This window comes from Zalophus californianus, chromosome 17, assembly GCF_009762305.2.
Source record: "Zalophus californianus isolate mZalCal1 chromosome 17, mZalCal1.pri.v2, whole genome shotgun sequence".
In the NCBI taxonomy this organism is placed as follows: domain Eukaryota; kingdom Metazoa; phylum Chordata; class Mammalia; order Carnivora; family Otariidae; genus Zalophus; species Zalophus californianus.
Genome location: NC_045611.1, coordinates 37,122,828 through 37,136,238, shown reverse-complemented (window position 1 = coordinate 37,136,238; position 13,411 = coordinate 37,122,828). Strand labels below are relative to the sequence as shown.

Here is a 13,411-nt window from a genome sequence, read left to right as displayed (position 1 = left end):
TAACTTTTTTTTTTTAATTTTTCTTTTTCCCTTTCTCAACCAAAATCTTATCAATCCTTTTTTAAAAAAAAAAATTTTTATTTTTCATTTTTAGAGTCATATTTTACCCCTTCATTGTAGTTACCCTTATTTTTGGCATATATATATAAGTTGTTCTCTCTTTAAAATTTTGAGATACAGTTTCTTCTAACAGATCAAAATATACCCTAAATCACTAGGGAATGGCTTTGTTCTAGTCTCCTGCCTGATCACACTCTCTCCCTTTAGTTTTTCTTTTTTTTAAACCTTCTTCTTTCTTTTTTCAAACATCTTATCAAGTCCTTTTATAAAATCTTTTATAATTTTCATCTTTACAGTCATCTTCTATCCCTTCATTGTATCAACCCTTATTTTGTACATATATGTCTTTCTTCCTTTAAAATTTTAGGAGGCACTTTTTTCTAACAGACCAAAATACGCCCAAAATCTAGTGTGTGGCACTGATCTATGCATTAGCCTGATCATATTTGATCATATTCTGCTTTTTTTCTATTGTTCTGTTTTTGTTTTTATCTTTTTTTCTCTTTCTTTTTTCTTTCTTTCCCTTTCTTTTCCCCTGGTTTCAGGTCTTTTCTGATTTGTATACAATATATTTGCTGGGGACGTTGTTAACCTGTTAGCATTTTGTTCTCTCATTCATCTATTCTCCTCTGGACAAAATGACAAGACGAAAAAAATCACCTCAGCAAAAAGAGTAAGAGGTAGTACCGTCAGCCAAGGACCTCCTCAATACAGACATTAGTATGATGTCGGACCTAGAGTTCAGAATCATGACTTTAAAGATACTAGCTGGGCTTGAAAAAAGCATGGAAGTTATTAGAGGATCCCTTTCTGGAGAAATAAAAGACCTAAAATCTAACCAAGTCGAAATCAAAAAGGCTATTGATGAGGTGCAATCAAATATTGGGGCACTAACTGCTAGGATAAATGAGACAGAAGAGAGAATCAGTGATATAGAAGACCAAATGATGGAAAATAAAGAGGCTGAGAAAAAGAGAGATAAACAACTACAGGATCACGGGGGCAGAATTCGAGAGATAAGCGATACCATAAGATGAAACAACATTAGAATAATTGGGATCCCAGAAGAAGAAGAAAGAGAGAGGGGGGCAGAAGGTATATTGGAGCAAATAATAGCAGAGAACTTCCCTAATGTGGGGAAGGAAACAAGCATCAAAATCCAGGAGGCACAGAGAACCCCTCTCAAAATCAATAATAATAGGTCAACACCCTGACATCTAATAGTGAAACTTACGAGTCTCAGAGACAAAGAAAAATCCTGAGAGCAGCTCGGGAGAAGACATATGTAACCTACAATGGTAGAAATATTAGACTGGCAACAGAACTGTCCACAGAGAACTGGCAGGCCAGAAAGGACTGGCAGGATATCTTCAGAGCACTAAACGAGAAAAATATGGAGCCAAGAATACTATATCCAGCTAGGCTCTCATTGAAAATTGAAGGAGAGATAAAAAGCTTCCAGGACAAAAACTAAAGGAATTTGCAAACACGAAACCAGCCCTCCAAGAAATATTGAAAGGGGTCCTCTAAGCAAAGAGAGACCCTAAAAGCAGCAGAGATCAGAAAGGAACACAGACAATATACAGTAACAGTCACCTTACAGGCCATACAATGGCACTAAATTCGTACCTTTCAATAGTTACCCTGAATGTAAATGGGCTCAATGTCCCAATCAAAAGACACAGGCTATCAGATTGGATTAAAAAACAAGACCCATCAATATGCTGTCTGCAAGAGACTCATTTGAGACCCAAAGACACCCCCACATTGAAAGTGAGGGGGTGGAAAACCACTTACCATGCTAATGGACACCAAAAGAAAGCTGGGGTGGAAATCCAACTATCAGACAAATTAGATTTTAAAACAAAGACTGTAATAAGAGATGAAGAAGGACACTATATCCTACTTAAAGGGTCTATCCAACAAGAAGATCTAACAATTGTAAATATCTATGCCCCGTACATGGGAGCAGCCAATTATATAAGGCAATTAATAACAAAAGCAAAGAAACACATTGACAACAACACAATAATAGTGGGGGACTTTAACACCCCCCTGACTGAAATGGACAGATCATCTAAGCAAAAGATCAACAAGGAAAGAAAGACTTTAAATGACACACTGGACCAAATGGACTTCACAGACATATTCAGAACATTCCATCCCAAAGCAATGGAATACACATTCTTCGCTAGTGCCCATGACACATTCTCCAGAACTGATCACATCCTAGGTCACAAATCAGGTCTCAACTGGTACCAAAAGATTGGGATCGTTCTCTGCATATTTTCAGACCACAATGTTCTGAAACTAGAACTCAACCACAAGAGGAAAGTCAGAAAGAACTCAAATACATGGAGGTAAAGAGCATCCTACTAAAGAATGAATGGGTCAACCAGGATATTAAAGAAGAATTAAAAAAATTCATGGAAACCAATGAAAATGAAAACACAACTGTTCAAAATCTTTGGGATACAGCAAAGGCAGTCCTGACAGAAAAGTATATAGCAATACAAGCCTTTCTGAAGAAACAAGAAAGGTCTCAAATACACAACCTAACCCTACACCTAAAGGATCTGGAGAAAGAACAGCAATTAAAGCTTAAACCCAGCAGGAGAAGAGAAATAATAAAGATCAGAGCAGAAATCAATGACATAGAAACCAAAAGAACAATAGAACAGATCAACGAAACTAGGAGCTGGTTCTTTGAAAGAATTAACAAGATTCATAAATCCCTGGCCAGACTTATCAAAAAGAAAAGAGAAATGACCCGAATCAACAAAATCATGAATGAAAGAGGAGAGATCACAACCAACACCAAAGAGATACAAACAATTATAAGAACATATTATGAGCAACTCTATGCCAGCAAATCAAATAACCTGGAAGAAATGGGTGCCGTCCTAGAGATGTATCAACTACCAAAATTGAACCAGGAAGAAATAGAAAACCTGAACAGACCTATAACCACTAAGGTAATTGAAGCGGTCATCAAAAATCTCCCAACAAACAAAAGCCCAGGGCCAGATGGCTTCCAGGGGGAATTCTATCACACATTTAAAGAAGAATAAATACCTATTCTCCTGAAACTGTTCCAAAAAATAGAAATGGAAGGAAAACTTCCGAACTCATTTTATGAAGCCAGCATTACCTTGATCCCAAAACGAGACAAAGACCCCATCAAAAAGGAGAATTACAGATCAATATCCTTAAAGAACATGGATGCAAAAATTCTTACCAAAATACTAACCAATAGGATCCAACAGTACATTAAAAGGTTTATTCACCATGACCAAGTGGGATTTATCCCTGGGCTGCAAGGCTGGTTCAACATCTGCAAATCAATCAATGTGATACAATACATTAACAAAAGAAAGAACAAGAATCATATGATCCTCTCAACAGATGCAGAAAAAGCATTTTACAAAGTACAGCATCCTTTCTTGATCAAAACTCTTCAGAGTATAGGGATAGAGGGTACCTATCTCAATATCATAAAAGCCATCCATGAAAAACCTACAGCGAATATCATTCTCAATGGGGAAAAGCTGAGAGCTTTTCCCCTAAGTTCAGGAACGCGGCAGGGATGTCCACTCTCAACACTGCTATTCAACATAGTATTAGAAGTCCTAGCCACAGCATTCAGACAACAAAAAGAAATCAAAGGCATCCAAATCAGCAAAGAGGAAGACAAATTCTCACTCTTTGCAGATGATATGATACTGTATGAGGAAAACCCAGAAGACTTCATCCCCAAACTGCTAGAACTCATTCAGGAATTCAGTAAAGTAGCAGGTTATAAAAATCAATGCACAGAAATCAGTGGCATTCCTATACACCAACAAGACAGAAGAGAGACAAATCAAGGAGTTGATCCCATTTACAATTGCACCCAAAACCATAAGATACCGAGGAATAAATTTAACCAAAGAGGCAAAGGATCTGTACTCAGAAAACTATAAAATACTCATGAAAGAAATTGAAGAAGACACAAAGAAATGGAAAAACGTTCCATGCTCATGGATTGGAAGAACCAACATTGTGAAGATGTCAATGCTACCCAGAGCAATCTACACATTCAATGCAACCCCCATCAAAATACCATCTACTTTTTTCAGAGAAATGGAACAAATAATCCTAAAATTTGTATGGAACCAGAAGAGACCCCGAATAGCCAGAGGAATGTTGAAAAAGAAAGGCAAAGCTGGCGGCATCACAATTCCGGACTTCCAGCTCTATTCCAAAGCTGTCATCATCAAGACAGTATGGTACTGGCACAAAAACCGACACGTAGATCAATGGAACAGAATCAAGAGTCCAGAAATGGACCCTCAACTCTATTGTCAACTAATCTTCGGCAAAGCAGGAAAGAATGTCCAACGGAAAAAAGACAGTCTCTTCAACAAATGGTGTTGGAAAAATGGGACAGCCACATGCAGAAGAATGAAACTGGACCCTTTCCTTACACCATACAGAAAAATAGACTCCAAATGGTTGAAAGACCTAAATATGAAACAGGAGTCCATCAAAATCCTAAAGGAGAACAGAGGCAGCAACCTCTTTGACATCAGCCGCAACAACTTCTTCTTAGAAACATCGCCAAAGGCAAGGGAAGCCAGGGCAAAAATGAACTATTGGGATTTCATCAAGATAAAAAGCTTTTGCACAGCAAAAGATACAGTCCACAAAACCAAAAGACAACCGACAGAATGGGAGAAAATATTTGCAAGTGACATATCAGATAAAGGGCTAGTATCCAAAATCTATAAGGAATGTATCAAACTCAACACCCAAAGAACAAATAATCCAATCCAGAAATGGGCAGAAGACATGAACAGACATTTTTCCAAAGAAGACATCCAAATGGCCAACAGACATGGAAAAGTGCTCAACATCGCTCGGCATCAGGGAAATCCAAATCAAAACCTCAATGAGATACCACCTCACACCCGTCAGAATGGCTAAAATTAACAAGTCAGGAAACGACAGATGTTGGCGGGGATGCGGAGAAATGGGAACCCTCCTACACTGTTGGTGGGAATGCAAGCTGGTGCAACCACTCTGGAAAACAGTATGGAGGTTCCTCAAAGAGTTGAAAATAGAGCTACCCTACGATCCTTCAATTGCACTACTGGGTATTTACCACAAAGATACAAATGTAGGGATCCGAAGGGGTACATGCACCCCAATGTTTATAGCAACAATAGCCAAACTGTGGAAAGAGCCAAGGTGTCCATCGACAGATGAATGGATAAAAAAGAGGTGGTTTATATACACAATGGAATATTATGTAGCTATCAAAAGGAATGAGATCTTGCCATTTGCAACGACATGGATGGAACTGGAGGGTGTTATGCTGAGTGAAATAGGTCAATCAGAGAAAGACATGTTTCAAATGACCTACTGATATGAGGAATTCTTAATCTCAGGAAACAAACTGAGGGTTGCTGGAGTGGTGGGGGTTGGGAGGGATGGGGTGGCTGGGTGATAGACATTGGGGAGGGTATGTGCTATGGTGAGCGCTGTGAATTGTGCAAGACTGTTGAATCACAGATCTGTACTTCTGAAACAAATAATGCTACATATGTTAAGAGAAAAGAAAAAGAAGATAGCAGGAGGGGAAGAATGAAGGGGAGTAAGTCAGAGGGGGAGACGAACAATGAGAGATGATGGACTCTGAAAAAGAAACAGGGTTCTAGAGAGGAGGATGGTGGGGGGATGGGTTAGCCTGGTGATGGGTATTAAAGAGGGCACATTCTGTGTGGAGCCCTGGATGTTATGCACACACAATGAATCATAGAACACTACATCACAAACTAATGATGTAATGTATGGTGATTAACATAACAATAAAAAAGTAAAAAAAACTCTTTGGGCACTATTACTTAAAAAAAGGGGAAAAATAGGCCTCTCCCACGTGTTCTCTCCCATCCAGCGGCTGCGGCGCCCACCCCGACCCAAACCCTCCTCCCCTAGATTCGACTGGCAGAGCAGCCCCCCAACCTCGCACTGGTGTCGGATGCAAGAGCTTGTGCTTAAGTAAGAAATCAGTCATTAGAAACATTCAAGCAAAGGTTGGACAACTAATTTTCCGGAACAAAAGGAAACTCATGCATCAGAAAAGGTGACTAATAAACATACCAATAGAATATGGCTGCACAAAAACCAGAATCTGATCAGATAAAACAGTTTAAGGAATTTCTTGGAACCTACAATAAACTTACAGAAACCTGCCTTTTGGATTGCGTTAAAGACTTCACAACAGGAGAAGTAAAACCTGAAGAGACCACCTGTTACGAACATTGCTTACAGAAATATTTAAAAATGACACAAAGAATATCCATGAGATTTCAGGAATATCATATTCAGCAGAATGAAGCCCTGGTAGCCAAAGCAGGACTTCTTGGCCAACCATGATAGAGAAGTCCTAATGGATGGACTTTTGATGAAAGATTGCCAGTAGCTATTGTGATGGAAATGAGGATTCATCTGATAGAATCCCCTGAAAGCAGTAGCCACCATATTAAACTGTCCTAACTTTGGCAAATGGATACAACTGGAGAAACAAAATTGCTATTTACCGAGAATAATCAAAATAGGAGGTCTTATTGTTGAATGAAAATAATAAGATGCAACATTTGTTGAGGCCTTAAGATTCAGCAGCTTGGTAATTTCATTAGAAAAATAAACCATTGTTTCTTCAATTGTGACTGTTAATTTTAAAGCAAAATGTGTTCAATCATGTATGAGATAGAAAGAATTTTTTATTACTAAAAGTAAAATAAATGGAAATATCACTGAAAAAAAAAGGGAAAAAATATCTGTCCAATTATTTTCAGCAGGGAAAATTTGCCAGAGCTTATAGCTCTGGCTTTAATTGCTTTTTTTTCCCATTGGTGAATCATTTTGAGCTTATGATAATTTCAAAATAAATATTTTTCAAAGCCTCGGGGCATTCATTGTATAATGATCAGCTGAAAGATTTCTTGGTTATAGGATTCTCAAAAGAATAAAAGGTGTCCACAGCATCAGCTATTTCTATTTTTAAAAGATGAAATTGCTCATTAAGTGGTACAAGTCAATTTCTTTCATCAACCTAACTGCACATTTTAGCAAAGATTCAATCTCTGAATTAAGCAAATGACTATACATTTCAAAGTCAATAACTATACTCTATTTCCTTTAACATGAACATCTTACACATCTATAAAACACTGTCAACCTCTTTGCTATGCCTTTTCCTAGCAGACTGAAGACAGAGTTTTATTATTGCTGTGCAGTTTCTGTTTTTATTTTCTTCAAGCGATATATTTGTGTGTTTTAGCTAAGGTCCTGCTGATCATGACATGCACATTTTTAAAAGAGCCAGATGTTTTTGAAAAATGGTGAGACTGAATAGTTCATTTAACAATAAAATACAAAATGCTTATATTTCTCTTTGCATATTTGTAATTTCCCTAAGGAGACTTGTTTCTTTCTGTAGTAAAATCAAGTCCAATGTAATGAACAATGTTAGGTCTATGAGGGTTGGTGGCCAATCTGAGGATAGAAGAGCCCAAGGACTTTCCTATTTCTTTTTTCCAACCAAATTCTTGGAGCTAGAGGCTGGAGAGGAGTAGAGTTGAGGGAGTTGGGAGGGTGTAGAAAGAGGTGACCTTACAGATCATTTCAAATTCTATAATGAATGCAAAAAGTAATCAGAATGAGATATTTGGAGATTCAATTCTTTAGAGAGAGATTCAAATTCATTTGTCCCTTACAGAGCCAAAGAAAAAAGCCATTATTAATTTAGCCAATTAGAGAACTTTGAAAGCAATATCCAGTATGTTAAAAAAAAAAAAACTATTCCAAGAGTGTAGCCCACAACCCAGGAAAACTTAATTTTTATAGCATTTAGAATGAAGAAAGGTCATTCCTTAGATGTTCTCAACAGAAGACTGTGATTTTGAACTGGTAATATTAATGAGAAGTGGAATTTTCATAAAAAGGGAGTAAATGCTTGAGTGAGCTTGAAATGAAATTAGAGGTGCATGTTCTGCCCATCATGGCATTTCCAGATGAATTGGTGAATCCAATATTGCTTCCTACTCTGCCACACTCCCACTGGAAAATTCCAAAACCTCAGTGCCTACATCTGCTTCTTCTGCTTTCTCAACGACATTAAACAAAACATTTTACCTCTTCCTTACATGGGAGGCCTTGGCTGCCTGAGATGTGTGATCCATGGGCCATTTCTCTTCTGTAACTGATAAACAGAGAGAGCATCACATGGGGACCCTTCCCAGAATCAGGACAGAGACAGGGTGGCAAACTGAGGAGGGGTCCTCGTGGAGCAGGCCCAGAGTGTGGAGTCATGGAGGACTTTTTTTTTTCTTAAAATTTTGTATTGTTATGTTAATCACCATACATTACATCATTAGTTTGTGATGTAATGTTCCAGGATTCATTGTTTGTGCATAACACCCAGTGCTCCACACAGAACATGCCCTTTTTAATACCCATCACCAGGCTAACCCATCCCCCCAACCCCCTCCCCTCTAGAATCCTCAGTTTGTTTTTCAGAGTCCATCATCTCTCATGGTTTGTCTCCCCCTCCGATTTACCCCCCTTCATTCTTCCCCTCCTGCTATCTTCTTCTTTTTTTTTTCTTAACACATATTGCATTATTTGCTTCAGAGGTACAGATCTGTGATTCAACAGTCTTGCACAATTCACAGTGCTCACCATAGTACATATCCTCCCCAATGTCTATCACCCAGCCACCCCATCTCTCCCACCCCACCCCCACTCCAGCAACCCTCAGTTTGTTTCCTGAGATTAAGAATTCCTCATATCAGTGAGGTCATATGATACATGTCTTTCTCTGATTGACCTATTTCACTCAGCATAACACCCTCCAGTTCCATCCACATCGTTGCAAATGCCAAGATCTCATTCCTTTTGATGGCTGCATAATATTCACGGATGACTTTTGATGAATCTTGCCCCTACTGCAGTCCATGTGAACAGATTCAGGAAGTCACATGAGGAGTTTTGGACCACCTGTACCATAATGTCCAGAGAGTGGTTCTCAGTCTTATCTAAACACTGGAATCACCAGAGAGCTTTTAAAAAGGTGTCTGGGTCCCATCTCCTTAAAGTCTGATTTCACTGGCCTTTGTTGCATCTTGAGTGTTTAGATTTAAGCTCCCTAGATGATTCTCTTGTTTGGCCAGGGCTGAGAACGATGGTGTCACTTTCTGAGAAGGAATATCAGCAGAAAGCTACAGGAAAGGCCCTTGACAGGAGCCTGGTGAGTAAGAAGCGAAGTAGCACAAGGGGAGCCTAGAGGATGGGCAGAAGGAGGCCTTTGAACTGTGTTAGGATAAACACTAAATCCTTGAGAACCATGGGAAGCCAAAGAAAGGTGTAGCACAGAGCAATGTGGCCAGCTCTTTGCTGCCATATTTCTGGTGCTAAAATAAAAGTTTATTGAACACCCACATTCAGGTGGGAACATCAGAAACTAAGACTTCTCTGGCCAAACTTAACAAGTCTCCCTTCGGGTAACAGAGGGGCCAGATGTCATTCATCTCTATTTGGGCAATAGGCTTTTGCTTTCATTCATAGCCTACTACCACAACAATGCCACACTCCTCTTACTGTCCTCCTTCCCTACCATAATAAGTCATTCTAGAGTGCTATGCTTCACTTAAAAATAAACAAACACCTTCTGTCTCCATTCTGGCACAGTTTCAGCTTATTTAGCATTATAACATATGTCATCTGTTTCCTAAACAATCTAACATGGTCATGGCATGATGGGATCAGTAATTTGGGCAAATGAGAAACAGCCTGCCATCAGGACAACCATAATGACATTTGATTTGCTGTCAGTAGATACTACTGTGTGTTCTTTCTCTTCTTGTTCCTGGAAAATAAACACAGAAGAAAACTGTAAGATTTCCAGCCACAAGCCCTTCTAAAATGTCAGAATGATTGAAACACTGCTCACCTTTAAACACCCTATTCGGGCGCCTGGGTGGCTCAGATGGTTAAGCGTCTGCCTTCGGCTCAGGTCATGATCCCAGGGTCCTGGGATCGAGTCCCACATCGGGCTCCCTGCTCCTTGGGAGCCTGCTTCTCCCTCTGCCTCTCTCTCTCTCTCTCTCTCTCTCTGTCTCTCATGAATAAATAAATAAAATCTTAAAAAAATAAATAAAAAAAAAATAAACACCCTATTCATTTGGCAAACACCAAGTAGATGTTAACCATGTGAGAGGCATGTTGCGTCTAGTCAGAAGATGTAGAAATGGACCGTGCCAGCAAGGGGTTTCCAGCCTCATGTGAGAGACTAGATTATGAAGCATGGAAAATTAGATAACAGCTCCAGGAGGAACAAGAAGGAAACTCACAAGGCAAGATGTGTCTTAGCACCACTTTATCCATCCACCCATGAAAAAAAGCTTTGCTAGCATTAACTGCAGGAAGTCACTGTTGCTATCAATCAACAATTTCTGTTTCATCCTGTACAGACCAAGGAGTTTCACAAAGAGCTTTCTGAGTCCATAGGTCACTTCATTATGAGATAACATTCTCTTTGGTTGAAAGAGAGACTTCAAAAGGACTCCTGCTTTTTGTACAACTTGCTGTCCAAGAATGACACCTGTTTTTTCTAAGGGCTCAGCTAAAGCCTTTCAGGTAACAACAAAACACAGCATGACCACTGTGTGCACCACAGAATCCAGAAATACTCAGACTCCCAACACCACCTGGAGTTAAGACCTATTTCCTCCACTTACTCATTTGTTCACTGGGCCAGTACTTCAACAAATATTTACTCAGCCATTACTTCTCACCAAAGCAGAATAAGAGCAACACATTGGACCAGAATTTGAGTTTAAGAACTGCCAATCTAATTGAAGAGGTTTGTAAAAGGAATATGGGACTACAAGAGGTGCTGAAAGGAACCTAAGTGATGCTTTATAGAGATGAGAGATGGAACTCTGAAGCTAGATACACTTTTGTCTTTTCTAGAGAGCCCCTGAGACAGCCTGCCCCCTGACCCAGGGTTACATCTGCACACCTTCCCTGAAGTAAGCAAACAAAGTTGCCCTACTTTGGGTCCCATGCTTGATTCTGGCCCCATCATGGGAGGATCCAGCCTTGATCTTGACCCTGAATCTGAAAATCACTAGCGAAGAATCCAAGGATAGCAGACCACTCAGCCTGCTTGTTCTGCCTAATACTTCTTCCCAGCTCTAGGTCCACTCATTCATTCATTCTTTCATTCACTCCCATGAACGCTATTCAGTACAGTGCCTCCAATTCCTTTAGGGGCCTGAAGTTTCCTTTTTATTTTTTTTTAATTTTTTTGTTGTTATGTTAATCACTATATTACATCATTAGTTTTTGGTGCAGTGTTCCATGATTCATTGTTTGTTCATAACACCCAGTGCTCCACGCAGAACGCGCCCTCCCCAATACCCATCACCAGGCCAACCCATCCCCCTACCCCCCTCCCCTCTAGAACCCTCAGTTTGTTTTTCAGAGTCCATCATCTCTCATGGTTCGTCTCCCCCTCTGACATACTCCCCTTTTCTTCCTCTCCTGTTATCTTCTTTTTCTTTTTTCTTTTTTTTTTTTTTATTTTTTTTTAATTTTTTTATTGTTATGTTAATCACCATATATTACATCATTAGTTTTTGGTGCAGTGTTCCATGATTCATTGTTTGTTCATAACACCCAGTGCTCCATGCAGAACGTGCCCTCCTCAATGCCCATCACCAGGCTAACCCATCCCCCTACCCCCCTCCCCTCTAGAACCCTCAGTTTGTTTTTCAGAGTCCATCATCTCTCATGGTTCGTCTCCCCCTCTGACATACTCCCCTTTTCTTCCTCTCCTGTTATCTTCTTCTTTTTCTTTTTTCTCAAAATATGTTGCATTATTTGTTTCAGAAGTACAGATCTGTGATTCAACAGTCTTGCACAATTCACAGCGCTCACCGTAGCACATACCCTCCCCAATATCTATCACCCAGCCACCCAATCCCTCCCACCCCCAACCACTCCAGTAACACTCAGTTTCTTTCCTGAGATTAAGAATTCCTCATATCAGTGAGGTCATGTGATACATGTCTTTCTCTGATTGACTTATTTCACTCAGCATAACACCCTCCAGTTCCATCCACGTCGTTGCAAATGGCAAGATCTCATTCCTTTTGATGGCTGCATAATATTCCATTGTGTATATATAACACCTCTTCTTTATACATTCATCTGTCGATGGGCATCTTGGCTCTTTCCACAGTTTGGCTATGGTGGACATTGCTGCTATAAACATTGGGGTACACGTACCCCTTCGGGTCCCTACATTTGTATCTTTGTGGTAAATACCCAGTAGTGCAATTGCTGGATCGAACGGTAGCTCTAATTTCAACTGTTTGAGGAACCTCCATACTGTTTTCCAGAGGGGTTGCACCAGCTTGCATTCCCACCAACAGTGTAGGAGGGTTCCCATTTCTCCACATCCCCACCAACATCTGTCGTTCCCTGACTTGTTAATTTTAGCCATTCTGACGGGTGTGAGGTGGTATCTCATTGAGGTTTTGATTTGGATTTCCCTGATGCCGAGCGATGTTGAGCACTTTTTCATGTGCCTGTTGGCCATTTGGATGTCTTCTTTGGAGAAATGTCTGTTCATGTCTTCTGCCCATTTCTTGATTGGATTATTTGTTCTTTGGGTGTTGAGTTTGATAAGTCCTTTATAGATTTTGGATACTAGCCCTTTATCTGATATGTCATTTGCAAATATTTTCTCCCATTCTGTCGGTTGTCTTTTGGTTTTGTGGACTGTTTCTTTTGCTGTGCAGAAGCTTTTTATCTTGATGAAATCCCAATAGTTCATTTTTGCCCTGGCTTCCCGTGCCTTTGGCGATGTTTCTAGGAAGAAGTTGCTGCGGCTAAGGTCGAAAAGGTTGCTACCTGTGTTCTCCTTTAGGATTTGGATGGACTCCTGTCTCACGTTTAGGTCTTTCAACCATTTGGAGTCTATTTTTGTGTGTGGTGTAAGGAAATGGTCCAGTTTCATTCTTCTGCATGTGGCTGTCCAATTTTCCCAACACCATTTGTTGAAGAGACTGTCTTTTTGCCATTGGACATTCTTTCCTGCTTTGTCAAAAATAAGTTGACCATAGAGTTGAGGGTCCATTTCTGGGCTCTCGATTCTGTTCCATTGATCTATGTGTCTGTTTTTGTGCCAGTACCATACTGTCTTGATGATGACAGCTTTGTAATAGAGCTGGAAGTCCAGAATTGTGATGCCGCCAGCTTTGCTCTTCTTTTTCAGTATTCCTCTGGCTATTCTGGGTCT

General features: G+C 39.9%; 1 protein-coding gene across 3 annotated transcripts; it reads left to right on the top strand.

Annotated features, from left to right (window-relative positions):
- The first annotated feature begins 6,029 nt into the window (after nucleotides 1-6,029).
- On the top strand, nucleotides 6,030-6,477 carry LOC113936554 (mitochondrial import inner membrane translocase subunit Tim9-like). Of its 3 annotated transcripts, none has more exons than XM_027619905.1 (2): nucleotides 6,030-6,099; nucleotides 6,185-6,477. In XM_027619905.1, the coding sequence occupies exon 2, from the start codon at nucleotides 6,211-6,213 to the stop codon at nucleotides 6,475-6,477; it is 267 nt and encodes an 88-aa protein (XP_027475706.1). In that variant the 5' UTR covers nucleotides 6,030-6,099; nucleotides 6,185-6,210. The 3 variants fall into 3 exon arrangements, with proteins under 3 accessions (XP_027475706.1, XP_027475707.1, XP_027475708.1); XM_027619906.1 differs by having other exon boundaries at nucleotides 6,046-6,343; nucleotides 6,428-6,477; XM_027619907.1 differs by having other exon boundaries at nucleotides 6,046-6,352; nucleotides 6,440-6,477.
- Nucleotides 6,478-13,411: the final 6,934 nt, after the last annotated feature.

Excerpts from the sequence above, each read along its gene's own strand:
- LOC113936554 (XM_027619905.1), top strand. The coding sequence starts at position 6,211 with ATGGCTGCACAAAAACCAGAATCTGATCAGATAAAACAGTTTAAGGAA.